General features: G+C 49.7%; 1 protein-coding gene and 1 pseudogene across 4 annotated transcripts in view; both read right to left on the reverse strand.

Moving 5' to 3' along the window:
* Positions 1-27,302, reverse strand: part of LOC137656672 (two pore calcium channel protein 1-like) — a 157,264-nt gene that overhangs the window by 113,281 nt on the left and 16,681 nt on the right. For all 4 annotated transcript variants that reach the window (XM_068390852.1, XM_068390850.1, XM_068390853.1 and 1 more), the window contains 2 exons: positions 14,652-14,734; positions 242-362 (listed from right to left, as the gene is read on the reverse strand). In XM_068390852.1, the coding sequence (XP_068246953.1) occupies positions 242-362; positions 14,652-14,734 (204 nt within the window). The remainder of the gene's footprint in view (positions 1-241; positions 363-14,651; positions 14,735-27,302) is intronic.
* LOC137656927 (5S ribosomal RNA) lies at positions 23,417-23,534 on the reverse strand (annotated as a pseudogene).

Genomic DNA, 27,302 nt, shown 5'->3' on the forward strand with positions numbered 1-27,302 from the left:
AGTAATATGGGAGGTTGGATTTATACATATAAATTTTACTGCATGCAGGTACTTAGTAATATAACATAATTAGGATAAATTAAGGCAGGGATACAAGAGGCTTGTTTACTGAACACTACAGTACATATCATTATACTTGAGGCAACTCAGGAAGGGCAGCAACAAGTTTCCGTCCTTTCTAAGAGGCACAAGTCTGAACCACATCAAAATATCTGGTAGACAAATGCAAATTGAACCTTACCCAGAGAGAGACTTCTAAACCTTGAACAGCTGGCTTCTCAAAGAGTGCTAGAAGAAGGTGAATGCCGAATATGGCATAGAGCACAAGCTGTCCCCATTTATTTTGATATAAATGATACATTCTGAAAATAAGAAAAGCCACAAAATCAAATGATCAAACTCTCTGTTAAAGTTAACAATGGTTCATTAGTTTATGAAAATACTTGATAAAATTATATACTATACTGTAATACAGTACTGTAATACCTCAGCTTACAAGTTTGAATTGTTCTGGGAGAGAGCATGTAACTTAAAATGCTCATATACAAAAACAATTCTCCCATAAGAAATATGTTATTTTTATTAGTAAAATAAATTTTTGAATATACTTACCCGATAATCATGTAGCTGTCAACTCCGTTGCCCGACAGAATTCTATGGAGGGATACGCCAGCTATCACAATACTAGAAGGGGGTGTACTTACCAGCGCCACCTGTGGCCAGGTACTATAGTACTTCTTGTTGACACCTCCTCAATTTTTCCTCGGTCCACTGGTTCTCTATGGGGAGGAAGGGAGGGTCGATTAAATCATGATTATCGGGTAAGTATATTCAAAAATTTATTTTACTAATAAAAATAACATTTTTCAATATTAAACTTACCCGATAATCATGTAGCTGATTCACACCCAGGGGGGTGGGTGAAAACCAGTGTACAAGATTAAAGGATAGCTAAGTATCCCATATTTCATATAACAGTTATCTCAAATAACAATGAAATAATAAGTACCTGGTAAGGAAGTCGAATTGAACCGTTACTCTGCCTCTTTTTTAAGTTCGTCTTCCTTACTGAGCGCAGCGTTCCTCTTGGAGGCTGAATCAACTCAAAGGTGCTAAAGTATATAGGGCTGCAACCCCTACTAAAGGACCTCTACACAACCTCTAACCCAGGCGCTTCTCAAGAATGAATTGACCACCCGCCAAATCAAAAGGATGCGGAAGGCTTCTTAGCCTACCGTAACAACCATAAAAACAACAATAAAAGCATTCAAGAGAAAGGTTAAAAAAGGTTATGGGATTAAGGGAATGTAGTGGCTGAGCCCTCACCTACTACTGCACTCGCTGCTACGAATGGTCCCAGGGTGTAGCAGTTCTCGTAAAGAGACTGGACATCTTTAAGATAAAATGATGCAAACACTGACTTGCTCCTCCAATAGGTTGCATCCATTATGCTCTGCAGAGAACGGTTTTTATTAAAGGCCATCGAAGTAGCTACGGCTCTTACTTCGTGGGTCCTTACCTTCAGCAATGCAAGGTCTTCCTCCTTTAAGTGAGAATGGGCTTCTCTAATCAGAAGCCTTATATAATACGAAACCCCGTTCTTGGACATGGGCCTCGAAGGTTTCTTGATGGCACACCATAAGGCTTCTGACTGTCCTCAAATAGGTTTAGACCTATTAAGATAATACTTGAGAGCTCTGACAGGGCAAAGAACTCTCTCTAGTTCGTTACCTACCATGTTGGAGAGGCTAGGAATTTCAAACGATCTAGGCCAAGGACGTGAAGGAAGTTCGTTCTTTGCTAGGAATCCGAGCTGAAAAGAACATGTTGCAGATTCGGTCGTGAAACCAATGTTCTTGCTGAAGGCATGAACCTCACTGACTCTCTTAGCTGTTGCAAGGCAGACGAGAAAAAGAGTCTTGAGGGTAAGGTCCTTGAAGGAAGCTGACTGGAGAGGTTCGAACCTAGGTGACATAAGGAACCTTAAGACTACGTCTAGGTTCCAGCCTGGAGTAGATAGACGACGCTCTTTAGACGTCTCAAAAGACTTAAGGATGTCTTGAAGGTCCTTGTTGGAAGAAAGGTCCAAACCTCTGTGGCGGAGAACTGAAGCCAACATACTCCTATACCCTTTAATCGTAGGGGCTGAAAGGGATCTCTCATTCCTAAGATGTAAAAGGAAGTCAGCTATTTGGGTCACAGAGGTATTGGTAGAGGATACTGAATTGGCTCTACACCAGCTCCGGAAGACTTCCCACTTAGATTGGTAGACTCTACGAGTGGAAACCCTTCTTGCTCTGGCAATCGCACTGGCTGCCTCCTTCGAAAAGCCTCTAGCTCTAGCGAATCTTTCGACAGTCTGAAGGCAGTCAGCCGAAGAGCGTGGAGGTTTGGGTGCAACCTGTCTACGTGAGGTTGACGTAGAAGGTCCACTCTTAGAGGTAGAGTCCTGGGGATGTCGACTAGCCATTGAAGTACCTCTGTGAACCATTCTCTTGCAGGCCAAAGGGGAGCAACCAGCGTCAGCCGTGTCCCTTCGTGCGAGATGAATTTCTGCAGAACTTTGTTTATTATCTTGAACGGTGGGAATGCGTAAAGGTCGAGATGGGACCAGTTCAGTAGAAAAGCATCCACATGAACTGCTGCAGGGTCTGGAACTGGGGAACAGTACAGCGGAAGTCTCTTGGTCATGGAGGTGGCAAACAGATCTATGGTAGGTTGACCCCACAAGGTCCAAAGTCTGTTGCACACACTCTTGTGGAGGGTCCATTCCGTGGGAATGACCTGATTCCTTCTGCTTAGGCGATCTGCTGAGACGTTCATGTTGCCCTGAATGAACCTCGTGACCAAAGTGAGGTTTTGACTTCTTGACCAAATGAGGAGGTCCCTTGCGATCTCGTATAGGCTCCTCGAATGGGTCCCTCCTTGCTTGGAGATGTAAGCCAAGGCTGTGGTGTTGTCTGAGTTCACCTCCACCACTTTGCCTAGCAGGAGGGACTTGAAGTTCAGCAGGGCTAAATGAACTGCTAGTAGCTCCTTGCAGTTGATGTGGAGCGTTCCCTGTTCCTCGTTCCACGTTCCCGAGCATTCCCGTCCGTTCAAGGTTGCACCCCAGCCCGAGTCCGATGCATCTGAGAAGAGATGAAGATTGGGGGTCTGAATAGCCAACGATAGGCCCTCCCTGAGAAGGAGATTGTTCTTCCACCACAAGAGAGTGGTCTTCATTTCTTTGGTGACTGGGATAGAGACTGCTTCGAGAGTCAAACCCTTGTCCCAATGAGCTGCAAGATGGAATTGAAGAGGGCGGAGGTGGAGTCTCCCTAGCTCGACGAACAGGGCCAGTGATGAAAGGGTCCCTGTGAGACTCATCCACTGTCTCACCGAGCAACTGCTCCTCTTCAGCATGCTCATGATGCACTCTAGGGCTTGGCTTATCCTGGGGGCCGATGGAAAAGCCCGAAAATCCTGACTCCGAATCTCCATTCCCAGGTACACAATGGATTGGGAGGGAATGAGCTGAGACTTTTCTATGTTGACTAACAGACCCAGTTCTCTGATTAAGTCCAAAGTCCAGTTGAGACTCTCCAGACAGCGACGACTCGTGGAGGCTCTCAACAGCCAGTCGTCTAAGTAGAGGGAGGCTCTGATGTCCGATAAGTGGAGGAATTTTGCTATATTCCTCATCAGATGCGTGAACACCATAGGAGCTGTGCTTAGGCCAAAACACAGGGCTTGGAATTGGTAGACAACCTTTCCAAAAACGAATCTCAGGAAAGGTTGGGAGTCTGGATGAATAGGAACGTGAAAGTAGGCATCTTTCAAGTCCAACGAGACCATCCAGTCCTCCTGCCTGACCGCTGCTAGGACCGACTTCGTCGTCTCCATCGTGAACGTCTGCTTGGTGACATACGCATTGAGCGCGCTGACGTCCAGCACCGGTCTCCAACCTCCTGTCTTCTTGGCCACCAGAAAGAGACGGTTGTAGAAGCCCGGGGATTGATGGTCCCGGACTATAACCACTGCCTTCTTCTGCACAAGTAGCGACACCTCCTGGTGCAACGCTAGCCTCTTGTCCTCTTCTTTGTAGTTGGGAGAGAGGTTGATGGGAGATGTGGTCAGAGGGGGTTTGAGGCAGAATGGAATCCTGTAACCCTCCCTCAGCCAACTGACAGACTGGGCGTCTGCACCTCTCTTTTCCCAGGCTTGCCAGAAGCTCTTGAGTCTGGCTCCTACTGCTGTCTGGAGATGCGGAGAGTCAGTGTTTTCCTTTAGAGGCCTTGGAACCTTTCCTAGACTTGCTCCTGGAAGAGTCTGGACGGGAGCTTCCTCGGCTGGGGGCTCTACCACAAAAGGGCGGTATGAACCTCGTAGCAGGAGTATCAGCCACTGGGGTGCGATAAGTCCTGGGGACTGAGGTAGCAACCTTAGTCTTACGAGCCGATGAGGCTACAAGATCATGTGTGTCCTTTTGTATCAGGGCAGCAGACAAGTCCTTAACCAGCTCTTCGGGGAAGAGGAACCTCGAGAGCGGAGAGAAAAGGAGTTGCGACCTTTGACAAGGTGTAATGCTGGAGGAAAGGAAGGTACACAGCTGTTCCCTTTTCTTAAGAACCCCTGATACAAACATCGACGCAAGCTCGCCAGATCCATCTCTAATGGCCTTATCCATGCAGGACATTAATAGCATGGCAGAATCCTTGTCCGCAGGGGAGGTCTTCTTGCTGAGGGCCCCCAGGCACCAGTCTAGGAAGTTGAACATTTCGAATGCTCTAAAAACACCCTTGAGGAAGTGATCAAGGTCTGAGAAGGTCCAGCAAACCTTAGAGCGCCTCATTGTAGTTCTACGAGGCGAGTCTACCAGACTTGAGAAGTCAGCCTGGGCAGAGGCAGGTACTCCCAAGCCTGGTTCCTCTCCTGTGGCATACCAAACGCCCGCTTTAGAAGTGAGCTTAGTCGGAGGAAACATAAACGAAGTCTTGCCAAGGTGTTGCTTAGTCTGCAACCACTCCCCTAAGATCCTTAACGCTCTCTTAGAGGACCTTGCTAGGACTAGCTTAGTATAGGTAGACTTAGCTGGCTGCATGCCCAGCGAAAACTCAGATGGTGGAGAGCGGGGAGTAGCAGAGACAAAGTGGTCTGGGTATACCTCCCTAAACAGAGCCAAGACCTTACGAAAGTCAATGGAAGGCGGAGAAGACTTGGATTCATCCACGTCTGATGAGGGATCCAGGTGTGCCGCCTCATCATCAGACGCCTCATCACCAGAGTGTAGCGAAGAGATTGGAAAGGTGTGCTGAACAGCAGAGTCAGAACAAGCTGGAACAACAATATTAGTGGTTTCCTCTTCAAGAATCTGTTGAGGGAACACCTGAGGCTCAGACTGCAAAGGCTGAACAAAAGACGCAGCAGAAGGTAGGCGCATGGGTGGAGGAGGCTGACTCCTGGCCTGAGTGGCTGAACTCAAGGGTTGCGCTTGCTGAGTAGTTGGCGGAAGCGGAGTAGCAAGTTCCTGTTCCTGCGGTGTGAGCGGAGAGCGATGAGGTAGAGGCTGCGCAGAACGTAGTAAATGTCTCGCAAGTTGAGGCTCCTGAGGCGCAAGGCTAAGGTGTTGTGGTGCTTGCCTTGCGGAGGGTTGAGCTCGCTGCAGCGAGAGCTGAGGAGACTGACTCATGGATGGGAGAGGTTGTTGTACCTCAACCGAGTGATGCATCACTGGTGGAGCAGCAAGTGGAAGCGGAGGAAGAGAGGTATAAGCTTCCTGATCCCATTGCTGAGGTTGCCTTAATGAAGGCGGAGGCAGTACACCACTGGGAACAGTAAACTCAGAACGTGGCTCAACATCGTACGCCTGGCAGGCGGTACTGCGGTCAGGCGGAGCGAGCGCAGGCGGAGCGAGTGCAGGCGGAGGCGGAGGCGCAACCTTCTCAGCCCGACACTCACGCATCAAGTCCGAAAGCTGTGCCTGCATGGACTGTAGTAGAGTCAACTTGGGGTCGGCAGAAACTACAGTATGCTGAGGCAAAGCCTTAACAGCAGAGATCTGTTGCGGCAGAACCTTACTCCTCTTGGGCGGAGTGCAGTCGACTGATGACTGCGGCGAGTCAGAGCTGAGCCAATGACTGCAGCCCGGCTGAGCACTCGCGGACTGGACTCTGCGTTTGAGTGGTCTAGAGACCTGAGTCCAGCGTTTCTTCCCTGACAATTGATCAGCGGACGAGAAAAAGACGGGCTCAATCGTCTGCAGGTGGGAGTGACGGTCTCTGGAAGACACGCCCGCAACCACCGAGGATACTTCTGTGCGCCGATCAAGGCCTGCCGAACCCTTTTGCCCTTCGACATTGCTTCTCCCCTGGGCTTGGGAGCTTGCAAGAGGTCCCGGACTGGGAGGACGACTGGCACGCACAGAAGTATCCTCACGCACCACACTGACACTGACACTAGCACTTGGCACTGCACTGACACTAGCACTCGTCACAGCACTGGCACTAATTCCACCCACTGCACTCTTGACCTTAAGTTCCTTGACTTCGGCCATAAGAGACTTATGATCACTTACCACTGACTCTACTTTATCGCCTAAGGCCTGAATAGCACGCAAAACAACAGACATATCAGGCTGAGGGCAAATAGTAGGTTCGGGGGTAGCCACTACAGGGGTAGGAAAAGGTAGGGGATCATGAGGTGAGGAAAAAAGTGAAGAGTGAGAAGAACTCCTCCTAACTCTACCTCTCTCTAACTTAGTTGAATATTTCAAAAGACGGACAAAATCAAGTTCCGAAAGTCCGGCGCATTCCTCACATCGATTTTCTAACTGACAGGGCCTATCCCTACAGTCAGAACAAGCGGTGTGAGGATCTACCGAGGCCTTCGGAATACGCCTATTACAAGACCTACATCGCCTATGGGTGGGGGCTTGCGAAATGTCAGACATCTTGAATCCAAAGAGTTAGCCAAGTGGGGTTCCAAAATCAAGCAAAAGATCGTTAACCGTTAATCAGGACTATATAAAAGCTATCTAAGCTAATATAATAAGGTTTCCAGTAAAGCGACAGCCGAAATCTGAGAGAATACTTCACCAAATAGCCGTGAAAATACTCGAAGATCATAAGCGTATCCCAGAACGTCTTGCCGGAAGCACGACAGAGGAAAAATTGAGGAGGTGTCAACAAGAAGTACTATAGTACCTGGCCACAGGTGGCGCTGGTAAGTACACCCCCTTCTAGTATTGTGATAGCTGGCGTATCCCTCCATAGAATTCTGTCGGGCAACGGAGTTGACAGCTACATGATTATCGGGTAAGTTTAATATTGAAAAAAAATAAATACATTCGATGATTTCTACAAGTCCATAAATGTACATATACTGTGCACTCATTTCTAAAGGTTTGAAATGGAATTTAGAAAACACATTATAACAGCTAACATCAAAAATGAACACAAATCAATCATTCTATATTGATAAAGAAATATTGCCAAATTAACTACACTTTAAGTTTGAGGAGTCATGTCATGGCTGGTGTGAGAGGAGGAGGAGGAGGAGGAGGAGGAGGAGGAGGAGGAGGAGGAGGAGGAGGAGGAGGAGGAGGAGGAGGAGGTGGTGGTGGTTACAGCATGAAAGGAGAATCTCCCTTCATGAGCATTTCAGGTAAAATATCGGGAGTTCTCTCTCTTGAACGATGTTCACTATCACTGACTGAATCACATAATATGTTATTTTTATTAATAAAATAAATTTTTGAATATACTTACCCGGTGATCATATAAGCTGTCAGCTCTGCTGCCCGACAGAAAAACCTAAGGACAAAATACGCCAGCGATCGCTATACAGGTGGGGGTGTACATCAACAGCGCCATCTGTCGAGCAGGTACTCAAGTACTCCATGTAAACACAGAACCAATTTTCTCCTCGGTCCACTGGGTCTCTATTGGGGAGGAAGGGAGGGTCCTTTAATATATGATCACCGGGTAAGTATATTCAAAAATTTATTTTATTAATAAAAATAACATTTTTCAATATTAAACTTAGCCGGTGATCATATAAGCTGATTCACACCCAGGGGGGTGGATAGAGACCAGCATTACATGTTTACATTATTAAGAGCTAAGTATTTTGTATTTCATTTTAGCAGTTATTCAAAATAACAAACATAAAATAAATAAGTACCTGGTAAGGAAGTCAACTTGAACAATTACTCTGCCTTTTTAAGTACGTCTTCCTTACTGAGCCTCGCGATCCTCATAGGATGCTGTGCGACTCCTAGGAGCTGAAGTATCAAGGGTTGCAACCCATACTAAAGGACCTCATCAAAACCTCTAATCTAGGCGCTTCTCAAGAAAAGAATTTGACCACCCGCCAAATCAACCAGGATGCGAAAGGCTTCTTAGCCTTCCGGACAACCCAAAAACAACAATAAAAAACATTTCAAGAGAAAGATTAAAAAAGGTTATGGAATTAGGGGAATGTAGTGGTTGAGCCCTCACCCACTACTGCACTCGCTGCTACGAATGGTCCCAGGGTGTAGCAGTTCTCGTAAAGAGACTGGACATCTGTAAGATAAAAAGACGCGAACACTGACTTGCTTCTCCAATAGGTTGCGTCCATTATACTCTGCAGAGATCTGTTTTGTTTGAAGGCCACTGAAGTTGCGACAGCTCTAACTTCATGTGTACTTACCTTCAGCAAAGCATGGTCTTCCTCATTCAGATGGGAATGAGCTTCTCGTATCAACAGTCTAATATAATAGGAAACTGCATTCTTCGACATAGGTAAAGAAGGTTTCTTAATAGCACACCATAAAGCTTCTGACTGTCCTCGTAAAGGTTTAGTTCGTTTTAAATAGAACTTAAGAGCTCTAACAGGGCACAAGACTCTTTCTAGTTCATTTCCAACCAAATTAGAAAGGCTTGGAATATCGAACGATTTCGGCCAAGGACGAGAAGGTAGTTCGTTTTTGGCTAGAAAACCAAGCTGCAAAGAACATGTAGCCGTTTCAGATGAAAATCCGATGTTCCTGCTGAAGGCGTGTATCTCACTGACTCTTTTAGCTGTAGCTAAGCAGACGAGGAAAAGTCTTTAAAGTGAGATCTTTAAAGGAGGCTGATTGTAGCGGCTCGAACCTTTCTGACATAAGGAATCTTAGTACCACGTCTAAATTCCAACCTGGTGTGGCCAAACGACGCTCCTTCGAGGTCTCAAAAGACTTAAGGAGGTCCTGTAGATCTTTGTTGTTGGAAAGATCTAAGCCTCTGTGACGGAAGACTGCTGCCAACATGCTTCTGTAACCCTTGATCGTGGGAGCTGAAAGAGATCTTTCCTTCCTCAGATATAAAAGGAAGTCAGCTATTTGAGTTACAGAGGTACTGGTTGAGGATACTGATACCGACTTGCACCAGCTTCGGAAGACTTCCCACTTCGACTGGTAGACTCTAAGAGTGGATGTCCACCTTGCTCTAGCAATCGCCCTGGCTGCCTCCTTCGAAAAGCCTCTAGCTCTCGAGAGTCTTTCGATAGTCTGAAGGCAGTCAGACGAAGAGCGTGGAGGCTTGGGTGTACCTTCTTTACGTGTGGCTGACGTAGAAGGTCCACTCTTAGCGGAAGAGTTCTGGGAACGTCCACTAGCCATTGCAGTACCTCGGTGAACCATTCTCTCGCGGGCCAGAGGGGAGCAACCAACGTCAACCTTGTCCCTTCGTGAGAGGCGAACTTCTGCAGTACCTTGTTGACAATCTTGAACGGGGGGAATGCATAAAGGTCTAGATGGGACCAATCCAGTAGAAAGGCATCTATATGAACTGCTGCTGGGTCCGGGATTGGCGAGCAATAATTTGGGAGCCTCTTGGTCATTGAGGTTGCAAAGAGATCTATGGTAGGTTGGCCCCATGTGGCCCAAAGTCTCTTGCATACATTCTTGTGAAGGGTCCATTCTGTTGGGATGATTTGACCCTTCCGACTGAGGCGGTCCGCCATGACATTCATGTTGCCTTGAATGAACCTCGTTACTAGAGACAGGTTTAGATCTCTTGACCAGGTGAGGAGGTCCCTTGCGATCTCGTACAACTTCATAGAATGGGTCCCTCCTTGCTTGGAGATGTACGCCAAGGCCGTGGTGTTGTCGGAGTTCACCTCCACCACCTTGCCTAGAAGGAGGGACTTGAAGCTTTTCAAGGCCAGATGAACTGCCAGTAGCTCCTTGCAGTTGATATGTAACGCTCTTTGCTCCGAGTTCCAGGTGCCCGAGCATTCCCGACCGTCTAATGTCGCACCCCAGCCCGTGTCCGATGCGTCCGAGAAGAGAACGTGGTTGGGGGTCTGAACAGTCAGGGGCAGACCCTCTCTGAGGTTGATGTTGTCCTTCCACCAGGTCAGTGATGACTTCATCTTCTCGGAAATAGGGATCGAGACCGCTTCTTACGTCTTGTCCTTTCTCCAGTGAACAGCCAGGTGAAATTGAAGGGGACGGAGGTGCAGTCTCCCTAACGCAATGAACTGGTCCAGTGATGAAAGCGTCCCTATCAGACTCATCCACTGTCTGACTGAACATCGGTCCTTCATTAGCATGTTCTGGATGCATCCTTGGGCTTGACTTATTCTGGGGGCCGACGGAAAAGCCCGAAAAGCTTGACTGTGAATCTCCATCCCTAGGTACACTATAGTTTGGGATGGGACCAGTTGGGACATTTCCATATTGACCAGGAGACCCAATTCCTCGGTCAGATCTAGAGTCCACTTTAGATTCTCCAGACAGCGACGACTGGATGAAGCTCTTAAAAGCCAGTCGTCCAAATAGAGGGAGGCTCTGATGTCTGCTAAATGCAGGAATTTGGCAATATTCCTCATCAGTTTCGTAAAGACAAGAGGCGCCGTGCTTAGGCCAAAGCACAGGGCTTGAAATTGGTAGACAACCTTCCCGTAAACGAACCTTAGAAAAGGTTGGGAATCTGGGTGGATGGGGACGTGAAAGTAAGCGTCCTTGAGGTCTAAAGAGACCATCCAGTCTTCCTTCCTGACCGCTGCTAGAACAGACTTTGTCGTCTCCATGGCGAACGTCTGCTTGGTGACAAAGACATTCAGAGCACTGACGTCTAGCACCGGTCTCCACCCTCCTGTCTTCTTTACCACTAAGAAGAGACGGTTGTAGAAGCCCGGGGATTGATGGTCCCGGACTTTGACTACCGCTCCCTTTTCTAGTAAGAGAGACACCTCTTGCTTCAAAGCTAGTCTCTTGTCCTCCTCTCTGTACCTGGGAGAGAGGTCGATGGAAGTCGTTGCTAGAGGGGGCTTGCGCAAGAATGGGATCTTGTACCCCTCTCTGAGCAACTTCACAGATTGTGCATCTGCGCCCCTGTTCTCCCAGGACTGCCAGTAGCTCTTGAGTCTGGCTCCCACTGCTGTCTGAAGAAGGTGGCAGTCAGACTCTGCCTCTAAAGGACTTGGTACCTTTCTTCTTGCTCCCACGTTTCCCTTCGGCACGAGCACCTCCTCTGCTGGAGGCTCTGCCACGAAAGGGCGGAATAAATCTTGACGCTGGAGTATCCATCCTGGGTCTAGACACGGAAGGCAAAGGGGTGGCTTTGCGTGCAGATGACGCAACTAGGTCATGCGTGTCTTTTTGAATCAAGGAGGCAGCAATCTCCTTGATCAACTCCTCTGGGAAAAGGCACTTCGAGAGAGGAGCAAACATAAGCTCCGACCTCTGACATTGTGTTACTCCAGCTGACAGGAAGGAGCAAAGGTTTTCTCGTTTCTTGAGGACCCCGGAAACGAACGAAGCCGCAAGCTCACTGGAACCATCCCGTATGGCCTTGTCCATGCAGGACATAATGAGCATGGAAGTTTCCTTGTCAGAAGGGGAGGTCTTCCTGCTCAACGCTCCCAAACACCAATCCAAAAAGTTAAAACACTTCGAACGCTCTGAACACTCCTTTCATTAGATGATCTAAATCTGAAGGAGTCCAACAAATCTTGGAGCGTCTCATGGCCAGCCTGCGGGGAGAGTCTACTAGACTTGAGAAGTCGCCCTGGGCAGAGGCAGGAACTCCCAAGCCGAGAACTTCTCCCGTGGCATACCAGACGCTCGATCTGGAAGCGAGTTTTGCAGGGGGAAACAAGAATGCTGTCTTCCCAAGGTGCTTTTTGGACTGCATCCAATCTCCCAACACCCTTAAAGCTCTCTTGGACGAGCGGGCGAGGACGAGCTTCGTAAAGGCAGGCGCGGATGACTGCGTGCCTAAAGCGAACTCAGATGGAGGTGAGCGTGGGGCCGCAGAAACAAACTGATCGGGATACATATCCTTGAACAGTGCAAGTACTTTTCTAAAGTCCAAGGAGGGAGGCGTGGTCTCGGGTTCGTCGATGTCCGTGTGCGGGTCGTCAAGGTGTGCAGCGTCGTCATCATCAGAGAGTCCATCGTCTGAATGCTGAAGAGGAAGCGGCAAAGGAGTAGGCATTGGCTGGTCAGCTGAGTCCGGCAGCACGGGTGCATGCGTGACTGCACTGGACGCAACGTCATGGAACTGTTGGTCAGTCTGTGAGCAGGCAACAACCATAGCTGCGCGGGGGCGCAAAGCGTCTACTCCCGACTGCTGTGGGCGAGTAGGGGTAACCACAGTGGGTTGCGGAGGTTGACGCACCGCGTCAAAACAAAACAACTTAGGTTGTTGTTGTTGTAACTCGCGAACGTCAACGGAGGGTTCCGTGCGTCGGCGAACGTCAACATGCGGCTGGCAGGGTACAGTGCGCATGGGTGGCGGGACTCTCACAGCTGGAGTGCGGGAGAAGGTAGCCTCAGCGTCAACTGGACGCACAACCGTGGTTGGTTGTAGGCTAACGGGTGCAGCGTCAACCTTCTCCGCACGAAAGTCCTGCATTAAAGATGACAACTGTGTCTGCATGGTCTGCAGCAAAGCCCACTTAGGGTCTACAGTAGCAGGTGCGGCAACAGACGGTGTTACTGCCTGTTGCGGTACCGCTTTGCCTCTCTTAGGAGGTGTGCAGTCATCGGAAGACTGCAGCGAGTCCGAACTGACCCAGTGGCTACAATTGGGCCGTTGGACTTGCGCGGAAGGGACCTTGCGTTTGAGAGGTCGTGAGACCTTGGTCCATTGTTTCTTCCGAGAAACATCTTCCGCAGACGAGGAATAAATGGGCTCTCTCGTCTTCTTGTGGGTGGGGCGATCTTGGCAAGATACGTCCGAAACCACGGGGGGAACGTCTGTCCGCTGATTAAAGCCTGTCGAACCCTTTGGTCGTACGACATTGCTTCTCCCCTGGGCTTGGGAGCTTGCAAGAGGTCCCGGACTGGGAGGACGACAGGCACGAACAGACGCACCCTCAAGCGCAACACTAACACTTTCCACAACACTTCCACTCACTTTGTCACTACCCACTGCACTCTTACCCTTCAACTCCCTGACGTCTGCCATGAGTTGGTTACGGTCACTCGCCAATGACTCGACTCTCTCACCCAGAGCCTGGATGGCACGCATCATATCTGCCATCGAAGGTTGTTGAGTGCTAGAAGGGGGATCAGGAGCAACCACTACAGGGGAAGGAATACGTTGTGGGGCATGGGGAGAGGAAAAATCAACTGAGCGAGATGAACTCCTCCTGACTCTATCTCTCTCTAGCCTACGTGAATATTTCAGGAATTCGAGAAAATCGAATTCCGAAAGCCCAACGCATTCCTCACATCGATCTTCCAATTGACAGGTTTTACCCCGACAATTGGAACAAATGGTGTGCGGATCGATAGAGGCCTTCGGAAGACGCCTTGAACAGTCCCTAGCACTACACTTCCTGTATTTAGGGACTTGAGAAGGGTCAGCCATCTTGAATTAGTCAAAGGGGAATTCAAAATCTATCCAAGTCGTCAACAAATAATCCAAAATTCAATCAAAGAATGCAAGGAAGTATTGAAGATAACCTCTGCAAAGCGAAAGCTAATAACTAGAAATGAGTACTTCACCAAAATCTGTGAAAATCAATCCAGTAAGCAACAGCGTATTTAGTAGGTCTTGCCGGTGGCACGACAAAGAGAAAATTGGTTCGGTGTTTACATGGAGTACTTGAGTACCTGCTCGACAGATGGCGCTGTTGATGTACACCCCCACCTGTATAGCGATCGCTGGCGTATTTTGTCCTTAGGTTTTTCTGTCGGGCAGCAGAGCTGACAGCTTATATGATCACCGGCTAAGTTTAATATTGAAAATTATGCTTTACAGCTTTATTACTCTTGCATTCAATTTTGTCAAGCATCTATCAGGGATGACTGCTTTTCCCTTTTCATTAAAATGGCATGAAAATGAGGTAAAAATTACACAAAAACATGGTGAAGATTGCATGTGTGGTGTATAGGTCCAATGTGACTGATTTTGTGCTAGTCTCATTAGTAATTGTCCACAAAAACATGTGCATACAGAAATAAATTTTTGCTCTCAGACCGATACTATGATCGTGAACCGATTTGAATTCTTATGCACGTGTTTAGTCGCTCGTAAACCAAGGAACTACTGTATTGCATATATACCAATTAATCTTTCACAACTAAATTAAAATATAATAGCTAAAATCCTTTTATCTTAATATTTATTCATTTTAAAACTTACTATGGAATTAATATATTCCTCATTTTATAAAAAAAAAATTGTTCTTACTTTAAATGTCTTTCTGATATTTTGAAATCTGAATGCCTCCCGCATCTCGCATCTTCTACATATGTTGCCGCAAGCATAAGGTCCTGCAAGGATAATTACACCATATCTTCAGAAAAACATCTGGAAGAAACAAGCTTCACTAATGTACTTGTAACTGAAACAAAAGTAATCCTAATCTTATATCTGTCCCACCTTGAAGCTGGTGATATTTCTAAGATCAAGCATTATTTAGAGGGATTCAGAAGGTCCTCAATTTACAAACATTCGGAGATACAAACACAAATCCAACTGAAAACAAAGATAAGATAAAGAAATACTGTCATAAAACAATATTAACTCATTTAATACAGTAAGCAAAACAACAGTTGTGATAATCTGATATCTATTTCATATGAAACATGACAAATTCGTAGATAATTTGTATTTTTCCTAACTATACAAACCTTAGCTATTTATTAGGGGTTATACTTTTAGCGGAGCTGAAATGACGAGCCATTCAAATTTAGCGAGGGATAACTACCCATACTGCTAGTTAGCGGGGGTAGGGGGGGTAGCTTGCTAACAATCCCGTTCACACAACCGTGATTTAGTCACTTTGCTTGGAGGTAGAACTTCAAGGGGGATAGGGATGGCGGGCAAGTTTGTATAAATAGCTAAGGTTTGTATAGTTAGGAAAAATACAAATTATCTACGAATTTGTCATTTTTTCCGTAACTGGAATACAAACCACGCTATTTATTAGGGGTGACTCACCCATAAGGAAGGGTGGACGTCCCTGCCAATCTGGCTTTTGGCTTTGCCCGGGGGTTCCTTATCTGAGCATGTTAGTACTAAAAAATAAGGAGTCCCTGCCCTTGCTAAAACCTTGCTACGCAAGGTCCGCGGCCTACGCAAGCTGTGTGTTGAGACGTGCAGAAGTGTGACTGTCTAGGTAAAGTTATTCTGAGTCTATGTAGGAAAAACCTGATGTAACCAAGACTTTCCCAATACCACCTCGCCAGGGTATGGGGACACAACAGCATTAGCTTAATACTTGGTACACAAGGGATTATGGTTTACCTGCAGTGGTTTGAGGTCAGCTTATGCAGAGAAACCAGGATGCTGCTTTCCCCACGAGAGGGTAGGATGAAGAAAAGAATAAGAGCCAGTCAAATCTTTTCATTCACGCAAACTAAAACCGGGTAACAGTGCAGTCAACCTTCTGCTACTTGTCCAATAAGGAACTTCAGGTATACAACCAGCTGTCGAGCAGCCACCACCGGACCGATAGAGATCGTATCGAGTTCCTGTGGGTCACTTCTTGCAGGAGAAAGGTTGTGAAAGTCACCTGGAGCATTCACATCCTTTCTTGTAAAACCTGCGTCACAGAGTAATCTGCTAAGAAGGACCAGGGGCATAGTTATGCCCCTGACACTGTGAGTCGTCATGTCGAGATGATGTTTTGGTGATCCTCCTCTAGTCTCTCCCAGTGCTGATGACAAGAGAAGGGACCCGTGTGGGCTGTTGCCGTTTTCTTTAGGTAAAGTCTCATACCTTACCCTAGGTACAGTAACGGATGATCTGGATCGTCCGTTACCGAGTGGAGACTTGTGTAGGATCCAACACCTCTGGAGACTGTGTCTGGCGACATACTCAGGAACGAAATTGAACATTGTCTTTCGCCCTTCTCAATAATGGGCAATGTTGAAAGAGAGACCATGAAGTTCCTTGACTCGTATGGTTGCTGTCCGAGTGTGTAGGAACATTGTGTTCTTAAATAAGGAGAAAATTTGTTGCCTGGTGAAGTGGAACATAAGGAGGTCCCTTTAGGGATTGGAGAATTTGAACCATGTTCCGAGAGGAAGGTCTCAATTCCGACTGGGGAAAGGCAAGTTGTAAGGCCGTATGAGTTAGGAAAAGTCTATCGATGAGAGGGTGTCCCTTTCTTTCAGTTTGAAGGTGAAGGATCAAGGTTGAGTGATCATCTTTACCTGTCGAAACTGAATAGGGAGTCTTTTCCTCTTGTATATACTCGAGGATTCCGCTATTGCTGGAATCGAGGAATCGAGTGGAGAGACACACTTTCACATGACACCAACCACACAAAACGTTATACTGCCTGGTAGATTGATGCTGAGGAATTCCTCAGATATCTAGACAACCTTTTTGCAAAGAGGTATTGGGTAGTCTCCAAGCATACAATCATAGCAAAGCTATAGCTTATGGTAGGTGTCGAAGTGGGTTGTCTGTGATGTGGAGAGGGTTCTCTTGGAGACTATCAGGAGCTGCAAAAGGTTTGGAAACCATTCTGCACAATGCCATAGCGGAGCTAGGAGAGTCCTTGAAAGGTTGACCGATGTTCTAGCCTTCTTGAGTGTCCTTCTCCAGATAAAACAGGGACGAGACGTAAATCTCATTGTTGTACCCACCGTTGTTGCCAGGGAGCCTTGGAGTCTAGGGCTGGGGAGCAACGGCAGCCTGAGATTCAGGGGCGTTACGAACAGATCCCTAGTTGGAAGACCTCGTAAAGTCGGGACTTTGTCGGCTACAAGACGATCAAAGTCCATTCGGTATACCTTCTCTGAGATGCTGTGCACAGATTGTCGGTGAGCACGTTCTTCTAGTCTGGAATGAAGCGGGCTGATAGTGGTACCGAACGGACTTTGGCCCATCTTAGTGTTTATGCTGTTAGATGGGAAGAGGCTATGAGCAAGTTTCTTCTTGCTTGTCGATGTGAGTCTCTATGTGGTGTGTTGTGTGTCGTCCATCACATCACTGAGTGGTCTGTTAGAAACCGATGAGGCTGCTGAAGGACCGGAAAGTTGGCCTTCATCTCTAAAGAGATTTAAGTGAAGGTACTTTCGGACTCTGTCCAGAGGGCTGAGGTCATGTGGTGTAGCACCATGGTCATTCCTCTCTTCTTTTGATGTGTTCTAAGCACAACCTCAAGTCCGAGAAGGTTATGCCGCTTTGTAGATTCTCAACTGACACCCATCCCTTGAAGTTAGTCCAAACTTCTGGTCCCATGGGGGTCAAAATGTTTGGGGGATCGAGAGTCTGATTACAGTCCGACTCAAGTCCCTTTGGAATGGGAGTCGTTCTTGTTTCGAGAAGGTTTTGTGGAGAATGGTGTCTAGAATCATTTCCAGATACACCAGTCTTCTGGGAGGGAAGTAGGGAAGACTTCCGTAGGTTTACCCTGATCACTGGATCTTGGTATAAAGACTTCAGAAGCTCCGGTGTTAATGCAAGGTTGCCACTGAGTCTGCTAAGGTCAGTCAGTCGTCCCAAGACAGAGGAGACAGAAGCCGATCCTGTGAGACCAGGATGGGTGTAGTGGAAAGACCGAAGCACAGTGCCTTGAACTGGTGTTTCTTGCTTGTCTAGACTGAATCTTCCAACCTTCCTAGATGGATGGTTTAGACCTGGGAGTAAGTGTCCTTTAGGTCCAGTGTGCAAATGAAGACCTGAGGTCTTAGCCCTTGCTCGAACTTCAACATGGTGTGGTCATCGACCCAAAGGGACAGCTCCTTGCGGATCCTTTTGCATGGAAGATTGTCGACGCTGGAGTCTTGACTCTTGTCGTAAAGGATCAGGCGCGATACCCAGTGTAAGAATTTTCTTCTCTGAGAGAGAATTCCTTTAACTAACAGAAGGAAGGCAACGCTTAGCCTTACCATGCGCCCTGATGGGATTGATGCTATTCCTTAGAATAGAATCAATCTGGTCAATGTTAATCAATGGTTAACCGTTGGGTATCGTGGTTATTGTACAGTTGGAGAGTGCTCGCATGTAGTTCCCTGTCGACAAGCCGTTGATGAGGGTTGTCGAACGGTTGCCGATCACTTTAGTGTGATGGCGAACAGCCAGTAGCGAGAAGTATGTTGTATACCTTCTGATCTAGGAAACTACAGGAAGAGGTTGACTAGTAAGTTCGAGTCACGAACTGCTGGCGAATTGCCGATGACTGATGAATTGGTGGTCTGTGAGCCGATGGTGAGTTAGAGATCAGCAAGCTGATTATGGTCTCCCCTGGTTGGTCAGAGATCAGCGAGCTGAGTTCAATGATCGAAGAAAGATGAGCTGCCCATCGGTGATCTAGTGATCAGCAAGCTGACGACTGGTTATTGAATAGCAATCGGTGATTGGAAACGCTAGCAATTGGAGATCGTTAGTCATTGGAGGGACTAGAAGTCAAAGATCAGCGTTGAGCTAGCAATTGGCGATCAGTAAACTGTGAACCAGCCATCAGCAAATAGTGATCTAGAGATCAGACTGTTCATGCTTTCCCGTTTGCTGATGGTGATCTGTCAAGGAAAAAAGAAACTTCAGAAGAGACAGGGACCAAGGATTCCCCGTTTCGATTCCCCTTGTAAGATGGAATCTTCGGGATCTTGAATCCTTCTGTGAAGCCTTATTCCTCTTTTCCCGGTGGCAATGTTATGTTTGCTTTTACTGCCTATTGCGCAAGTATGTAGTAGAGTACTGGAGCGATGGCACACAGGATGATGCTGATGCTCAATTTCTGCCTGGAGAGCAGGCAAGCACTGGCTCTTAGGCAAGAGCTAGTGCATTGGATCTGCGAGCCCTGACTCTTTGGCAAGAGCTGGTGCATTGGATCTGAGACCGCAACTGCGCAGGAGGGCGCAGGAAAGTGCGGAAGAGCGCTGGCGCGCAGTAAGGCACTGTATAGTTTTGTGCATTCTCCCTAGAATGTGCCGAAGCGTGTGACTGGTTGTGCAAGGGCGTCCATTGCCGCGGGAGACCATCGGCGCCAGCGCGCAGAAGACTGTCGGCGCCAGCGCGTGCAAGATCATTGGAGCACGAGAGCATTGTCACGCGTGCGCGAGGAAGGCCATCAGGCACTCGCACGAGAGACCATTGCCTTCCGCGCGTAGAATACCGTAGGCACGGGCGGAAGGCTGTCGGCGCGCGCACGCGCAGATGGCTGTCGGCGCACGTGCGGAAGACTGTTGGCGCGTGCGCGCGGAAGACTGTCAGTGTGCGCGCAGAAGACTGTCGACGCACGTGCGCGGTAGACTGTTGGCACGCGCAAGATCATCGACGCTCGCAAGCGCGGAAAATCATTGGCGCGCGCGGGAGGGAAGTTGACGCGCTCAAGACTGTTGTCATGCGCAAGAGCATTGGCACTCACGCGCGCGGAAAATCATCGGCGCGCGCGCACGGGAGACTGTTGGCGCGCGCGAAGGTAGCGCTAGTAGGTTGGCAGGTCAGCTGGCAGGACGACCAGAAACTGGGATGAGCCTTTTGGAAGGGTAAACATCCACGATGGAGACCATAAAGGTCCATGGAAGAGTCCAGGACCGAAGTCCAAGGACTAACAGCGGTGTAAGGTTGCGTTGGTAGATCAGTAGGTCAGCTGGCAGGACGATCAGGAACTGGGATGTGTCCTTTGGAAGGGCGAGCATCCACCGATGGGGACTGTAAAAAGGTCCGCGTTAGAGTCCAGAACCGAAGTCCAAAGGACTACCAGCTACGTAAGAATGTGTTGGTAGATCGGCAGGTCAGCTGGTAGGACGATCAGGAACTGGGAGAGAAGTCTGGGCGAAGGCAGCAACAACAGTTGGAGACGATGAATTTATTAAGATGTGGGAAGTTCTCCCTCTGAAGGGAAAAACAACCTCACACCTGGGGAGGAAACTTTCCCTCGGAAGGGAAGCTGTCCAACCCCTTGAAGCAAACCTCCTTTAGCGTCCTAAGATGATCTGAAGTGCTGGTCATGTTGTCACGGGAGTACTTCTAAGAGAAGGGATGACGCCCATGACGACGTCCTCTGAGGGATGGCAGTGACAGCAGATTCCCCAGGCATGAACAGAACAGCTCTGCTTTGTTGGCACTCTTAGTCGAACGAAGAAAAACTGCATAGTTAACTGGGAAAAATGACAAATTCAGAGATAATTTGTATTTTTCCTAACTATACAAAGCTTAGCTATTTACATTGGGCTTACCTTGTAGCGTAGCTGAAATGGCGAGCCATTAGAATTTAACGAGGGTGTATTACCCCCGCGTTAGTTAGCGGGGGGGGGGTAGGGGAGTGGTAGCTAGCTACCCCTCCCACCCTCACACACCGGTGAACTGCTTCACTTCACTTAGAGGTAGGACTTGTCTTGGGGGACAGGGCTGGCGGGCAAATATGTGTAAATAGCTAAGGTTTGTATGGTTAGGAAAAATACAAATTATCTCCGAATTTGTCATTTGTTCCGTAACCGAAATACAAACCACGCTATTTACATTGGGTGACTTACCCCTTAGGAAGGGTGGAAAGTCCCCAGCCATACTGGCTTTGGCTTTACCCGGGGACTCAAAATCCGAGTGAGTCGCACTCGAGAAAAGGAGTCCCTGCACCTCACAAGTTCCTTGCTCAGCAAGGAAACGTGTGGCCTACATAAGCTTGTGTGTGAAGGAAGAAGTGTGACCCGTCCTAGGCAGTTGACCTAGAGTTCCAGAAGGAACTCTGGGTTAGGACTTTCCCAATACCACCTCGTCAGGGTATGGGGGACGCGACAGTATTGACTCAATACTCGGAACACAAGGAAGCATGGTTTACCTGGAGAGGTTTGAGGTCAGCTATGCAGAGACCAGGATGCTGCTTCCCCAGTAGAGGGGACGATGAAGAAAGAAGTAAGGGCCAGACATACTTCTTTCGTTCATGCAGACTAAAAGATGATAACAATGCCCTCAACCTTCTCCTACCTGTCCAAAAAGGAGCCTGAGGTTAGACCAGCTGTTGTGTAGCCACCACAGAGCGATAGAAACGTATCGATACTCCTGTGGGTCACGTCCTGCAGGAAGCGGGCTGCGAAGGTCATTAGACGCTTCCAGACTCCAGCTTGTAGCACCTGCGTCACAGAGTAATACTACTCGAAGGTGAGGGACGTTGCGATGTATCCGACATCGTGCTGTAGGGCGACGTGGCAGAGGAGGGTCTGGATTCAGGTCGAGATGAATGTCCTTCAGTCCGAGCTGAAGAGGTATACTGGAGACTCTCCCGTGTCCTTCCTGTGCTCCCAACCCGGCTGCACGTGAGGACAAACTGCAGCTGATCCCAAAGATAACCCCTCGATTCCTTTACTGGCAAGAAGGAGAAGGTTTGGGTCATCTGATACAAAATGGTGCCTCGAAATCTCGAAGGAGCTGGACCGAAGGGCCGGGACCCCAAGATTCTGAGTCTAGCAAACAACTCAGGAGCAAACCTGAATGTTGCCTTCCCCTATTCCTTAGAAAAGGCGGAGTCGTACGAGACCAAGAAGATCGCTTACACACTGGCCGAGGCCAGAGTGAGCAGGAGCACCGTCCCCCAAGACGGAATACGATCAGGGGCCCGACGTAATGGTTCTTGAGAAGATCTCTTCAGGGACTAAAAGTCCGAACCATGCTCCAAGGAGGAGGTCTCACTCCGCAGGGACGTTTGCAGCTTCGCATGAGCGAAGAAAGGTCCAGCGGGAAGGAAAAAGTCTATTCCTTTCAGCCTGAAGGCCAGAGAAAAGCTGAGCGACAGGCTTCATTGCCGAGAGCGGAAAGGAGTTTCCTCCCGCCGAAAAGCAATAAGTCCGTTTTACTAGAGAAGAGGCCTCAAGGGAAGAGGTATCTCTCCCACGACACCAACCACAGAAGACTCTCCACTTCGCCTGGTAGACCCCTGCGGATGACTATCGCAGGTGACGCGACCTCCGCTCCGCGACTGTAGCGGGTTGTCTCTTCTTGAGGAGGCGGCGTAGTGTCTCCAGGCGCAAAGCCGAAGTGATGCCACGGTTCGTGAAAGATGTTGTAGTGTGGTTGTTAGAGTAGCCTGTGCCATGGGAGAAGCTCTCCCGGGAGTTCCGTCAGGGGAAGCAGAGGGTCCGGAAACCGTTCCGCGTATAGTAACAGTGGAGCTCTCAGGGCCATCGAAAGGTTGACAGACAACCTGGTCTTGTTGAGACCCATTCTCAACAGACAACAATGGTGGGAAGACGCAGGCGTCGATGTTGTCCCACCATCACCGGAAAGCATTTTGCCAAAGAGTCTTGGGGTCTAAGACTGGGGGGAAGAACAGCGGAAGCTTGAAGTTCCAGGCTGTCGCGATCAGGTCCCCCAGGCCTGGACTTGCCGGCTACTAAAGGCCAAAGACCCCCAGGTACCCTCTATCTGCGAGGCTCTGCCCAGATAGTCGGAGAGAACATTCCTCTGCCCGGAATGAGCGAGCCGATAGTGGTATAGAGAGGACCTCGGATCATCTCAGTATCTCTACTGCAAGATGCGAAGGTATGAAAATGCGTCCCTTGCTGGTTGGAATACGCCAGTACCATGAAGTCGTCGCGCACGGAGCGACTCAGCAGGAACTGTAGGATCTGTAGAGGGGCCAGACTACGGCCCCTAAGCCTGCCTGAATGATGGAGAGGTATCCTTCAGGTCCTGACCATAGGCCTGAACCGGAACATGCGCCCCCCCCCCCTTTTCTTTGACGAGTCCGAGAACAGCATCAAAATGTAGGGAAAGAACGAGAACATCCACTCCCATCAAGAGGTTCCATAGGTCAACACCCATTGCTGGTCCCTTAGGGGCCAGAAAGTCTGGTTAATCGTTGCTTTGATACCACCGGAACTTGGGCCGCCTCACAGGGAACTTATCCTGAGGCGACCGTTCGGGACTTTAGACGGGTCAATGAGGAAAAGAGACCCAGGAAATGTTCCAAGGTAGGGCTGAAAGCTCTCCTTGACTGAGAACAGGAACTGCGACTCTCCTCAGCCTTGCCACAGTCAACTGAAGGGAAGGCTCGGAGAAGGAGGCAACAGCATCTGGCGTACCCAGGCGGTCACCCATCCAAGCACTGTCCAGCCCAACGTTGCTTAACTTCGCTGATCGGACGAGAAGCGGTGTTTCCAACGTGGTAAGGCCGTTGACTCAATATCATGGCTAGATACCCCAGATGTTGAGGCAGAAGTAGAGAAGGTTCCTAGCAAAATACCATGATCCCTCACTCATGGTAAGGACCCGGAAGCTTGTCCCGGTGTTGAAGGTCGAACCCGAGCCTACCGGAGTTGACCAGACCTCCAAAAGACGAAGGAGGTGGAAGCCTGCTCCTGAGCGGCCATAAGGAAAGCAGGGAGAGTTCTTTGGGGAAAAACCTGCGACGCCGAGGCGGGATCGCCACACCGCATCTTAAGTCTAGGCTGAATTCCAAGAGCTTCCTGGAAGATGGATGGAATGGAAACTGTAAGTATCCGTCCTTCCGATCCAGGGCCTAAGGAGTCCCGCCGCCTCGTTACCAGTCTGATCGATTCTGCTGTTCCACGCTGGACGAAGTTTGTTTGACAAACTTGAACAGAGCTGAGAGGTCGACTACGGAATTCCCGTCTCAGATGCTTTCCCAGAAGAAAGGATCGACTGAAGAAGCCGGAGGGTGAAGCCGTCGACGATCCTATGGAGGACCTTCTCCTAAGGCATGGATCATTCTGCCCAAACGGGCAAAACTCTTGCCGACCCCATGGCATAGAGGTTCAGTGACACTGAATTCGCTGACAGAGACGGAGAGATGGTAAGAGCGAGGCGCGATATCCTTGGCTGATCACGGAGATCGTGCAGGAATCGGCATCGGGAAGCTGTTATCCGGATGAGTAACCTTAGGCATCCTCCCAGCGTGAGAACTGCAAGGGGGGGTTGCCAATCCTAGAGTTTGTGAACTCTGCCGCTCCCTCTAGGATTATGCCCCCCAGGAGAGCTTCCCGTGCTACCTGTCCCTGACAGGGGACTGCTATTGGACACCTTGTCTTAGCTGCCGTAGCCGGTCCGATAACTGAGGCCGACGAGGCTGAAAGAAGAGGTGCTGGAGGCCCGCAGGGTCTGGAAGAAAGCGCCTTGGAGGAGTGAAAACGGAAGTCGACTTCCTCCGCACAACCGCTGTCCTTGGGCACGTATAAGCTCTTCCCAAGGATGGAAGAGTGTCTGAGCTTGTCGACATCCACGGAGGAGACACTCGAAAGGAAGCCCTTGGTCACTGCGTCTAGATGGTCCAACCTCGAGCTTGCCCGCAAGTTCGAAACTTGGCGACGAAACGCCAAGGTGCTTGAGCCCGAGAGGCGGAAAGTACCCATGACCTTCCTGGAGCTTCCTTGTACAAAACCTCGGGTCGCAACCGAGGAGGGAAAGGACCTGGTAAGCCCCTTACATGAGATGGAGAAGAGGAAGGGGTAAACCAGTCACCCCTTGCCCGAAGGAGAAATCTCGAACGGAAAGCTCCCTGGCAAGACCCTTCCAGGGAATGACGTGGAAGGGCTAACCCAGGTTCTGGAAAGAAGAATGTTGCTCAGACCTCCCTGATGATTCTTCCTGCTCTTGCATGTGCCATGCTCTGCGTTTATGGGGTGAAGACCGTGTTCTGAAAATACGCTCCAGAAGACTCGCCAGGCTGGCCATGTTGCGAAACCCCGACGGGAATCACGGTCGCAATCGCCCTGGCGCTCGCGCGGTGGTAAATCAATGGTTTGCGCGTGGCCGAATGTGGAAGCGCCCATGCGAGGGCACGCAGGAGCGCAGACGAAAGTGCGCGAGGGAGCGCAGAAGGAGGGCGAACGTGGTAAGAAGGGCGAGAGCTGGTGGTCGGAATCCGAAAGTTCACAGGCGAGCGATGACCCGTAGGCGAGCAATGGATACTGCAGGAATCGAGCCGACGTTCGCGCGATGGAACACTGTCGGTTCGCGCGACGGAACACCGTTGGTCCGCGCGACGGAATACCGTTGGTTCGCACGCGGGCAAACATTGGAGCGCATGTGCGTGCGGGCACGTGGGCATGCGGTCGCGCGGCCACGTGGGCGTGTGATCGCGCAGGCACGTGGGCGCGCGGGTGAGCGCAGGCGGTCGGGAGACCGATGGCGCGTAGGCGGGCGATGGCGCGTTGACGAGCGATGGCGCGTCTTGGCGAGAGATGGCCCGTAGGCGAGTGAAGGCGCGTTGGCAAGTGATGGCGCGTCGGCAAGCGATGGCGTGTTGGCAAGCGACGGCGTGTTGGCGAGCAGTGGTGCGTTAACAAAACGGTAGCGCGCAGTCGAGAATCGCGCGGGCGCGTAGGCGATCGCTAACGCATAAGAGACTAGGGATGGTTAGCGCGCATCGCGCTAAACAGAAGGCGCGCAGGTGCATCAGGAAGGTGAGCGCTGAAGCAAGCTGTTAATCAGGCGATCCTGGACGGTCAGGAAAAACCGTTGGCGCCCATTGGTGCGTGGCAGGAAAGGGCGCGCAAATGTGCGCTGGCGATTGAAGAAAGCTGGCGCACAGAAGGACAGAAGTAAAGGTGAGCGCTGGCGAGCAGGAGGAAGATCTACGGCAAGACTCAACTACCGGAGATCGTGGTCCACAGCAGGCGAGCGATAGATCGCTACTGATGGTGTCCAGGGGACCTGACACGCGTGGCAGATCGATGGCGATCGTTGACGCGCAGGAGATCGCTGACGCGTCTGTGGTCGCTGGCGAGCAGAAGGCAACGCGTGGAATCCTGTGCGTAGAAGAAGAGTCCTTATCCAAGACCTGAACCGAAGTTCTAGACTGCACGGGCGAACTTGGGCGCACAGGGCGCGTAACAGGAACCAACAGGAACAGCAGCGACGATCATCAGGAGAGCGCTGACGAACAGGAGAGCGCTGGCGAACAGGAGAGCGCTAACGATCCGGAAAACGCTGATGAGCAGGAGAGCGCCAACACTGAGCAGGAGAGCGCCAACACTGAGCAGGAGAGCGCCTGTGCGCTAACACTGAGCAGGAGAGAACACTGCAGAAGGGCGCGCAGGGGAACCCTGACATGCAAGGGAAGCACCCCCGTGGGAGGCAACCCTTTGCCCCGAAGGGACCGTTGTCCGTCGGAAGACCGATGTCCGTCGGAAGACCGTTGTCCGTCGGAAGACCGTTGCCCGTCGGAAGACGAGGTCAGACTGCTGTCCATCTGCACCAGGGGCGGAAGGTCAAGAAGAGGGAGTTGCAGGCTGCATACGGAGATTCAAAAAGGCGCCTCTTAGCACCCTTATAGGGAGATGGGAGGCCCTTACGACGTAGCGGACGGTGAGCCTTACGGCGAAGGCGGCCAACAGCAACAACAGCAGAAGAGTCCTCCAAAGAGGAGTCTCTATGAGTGTACTATCTCGCGAACGAAAGAGAAACACTTCGTAGAAGAGACGGGTCAGCCAGTGACCTAAAAAGAGCAATCCTCCGAAGAGGGGCTCCTGCAGTTGCCCAGCCCCTTGAGCGTAACTGCAGGTGCGACCGCTCAGCACCAAGAGCATAGTCGCATGCAAAAAAAAAAAAAAGGCAAGAGAAGAACCCCCCAAAGGGGAAAAAACTCAAGCCTGGACAGGAAAACTTCCCTCAGAAGGAAAGCTACCCACCCAAGGAGGCGAGCCTCCTGAGTGTTCTTAAATGAACTGGAGAGCTGTCAATCGTCACGGGAGTACTTCCAGGAGAAGGAGACAAGCCCCTGACAATCTATAGGGGAGGCAGCAACAGCCGAATCCCCAGGCCTCAACAAGACAGCTCACTCCGTTGTCACATTACAGAAACGAATTAGATCGGTAACTGTGAAAAATAAAACAAAAAACATTAGTTAACATTCATTCCCCGGGAAGGCTCCGAAGAGGAATCCCGAGGGAAAGGAACACAAGAATTACACAACAGGCACGTGCCCTC

The sequence above is a fragment of the Palaemon carinicauda genome, chromosome 17 (assembly GCF_036898095.1).
Source record: "Palaemon carinicauda isolate YSFRI2023 chromosome 17, ASM3689809v2, whole genome shotgun sequence".
Lineage (NCBI taxonomy): Eukaryota > Metazoa > Arthropoda > Malacostraca > Decapoda > Palaemonidae > Palaemon > Palaemon carinicauda.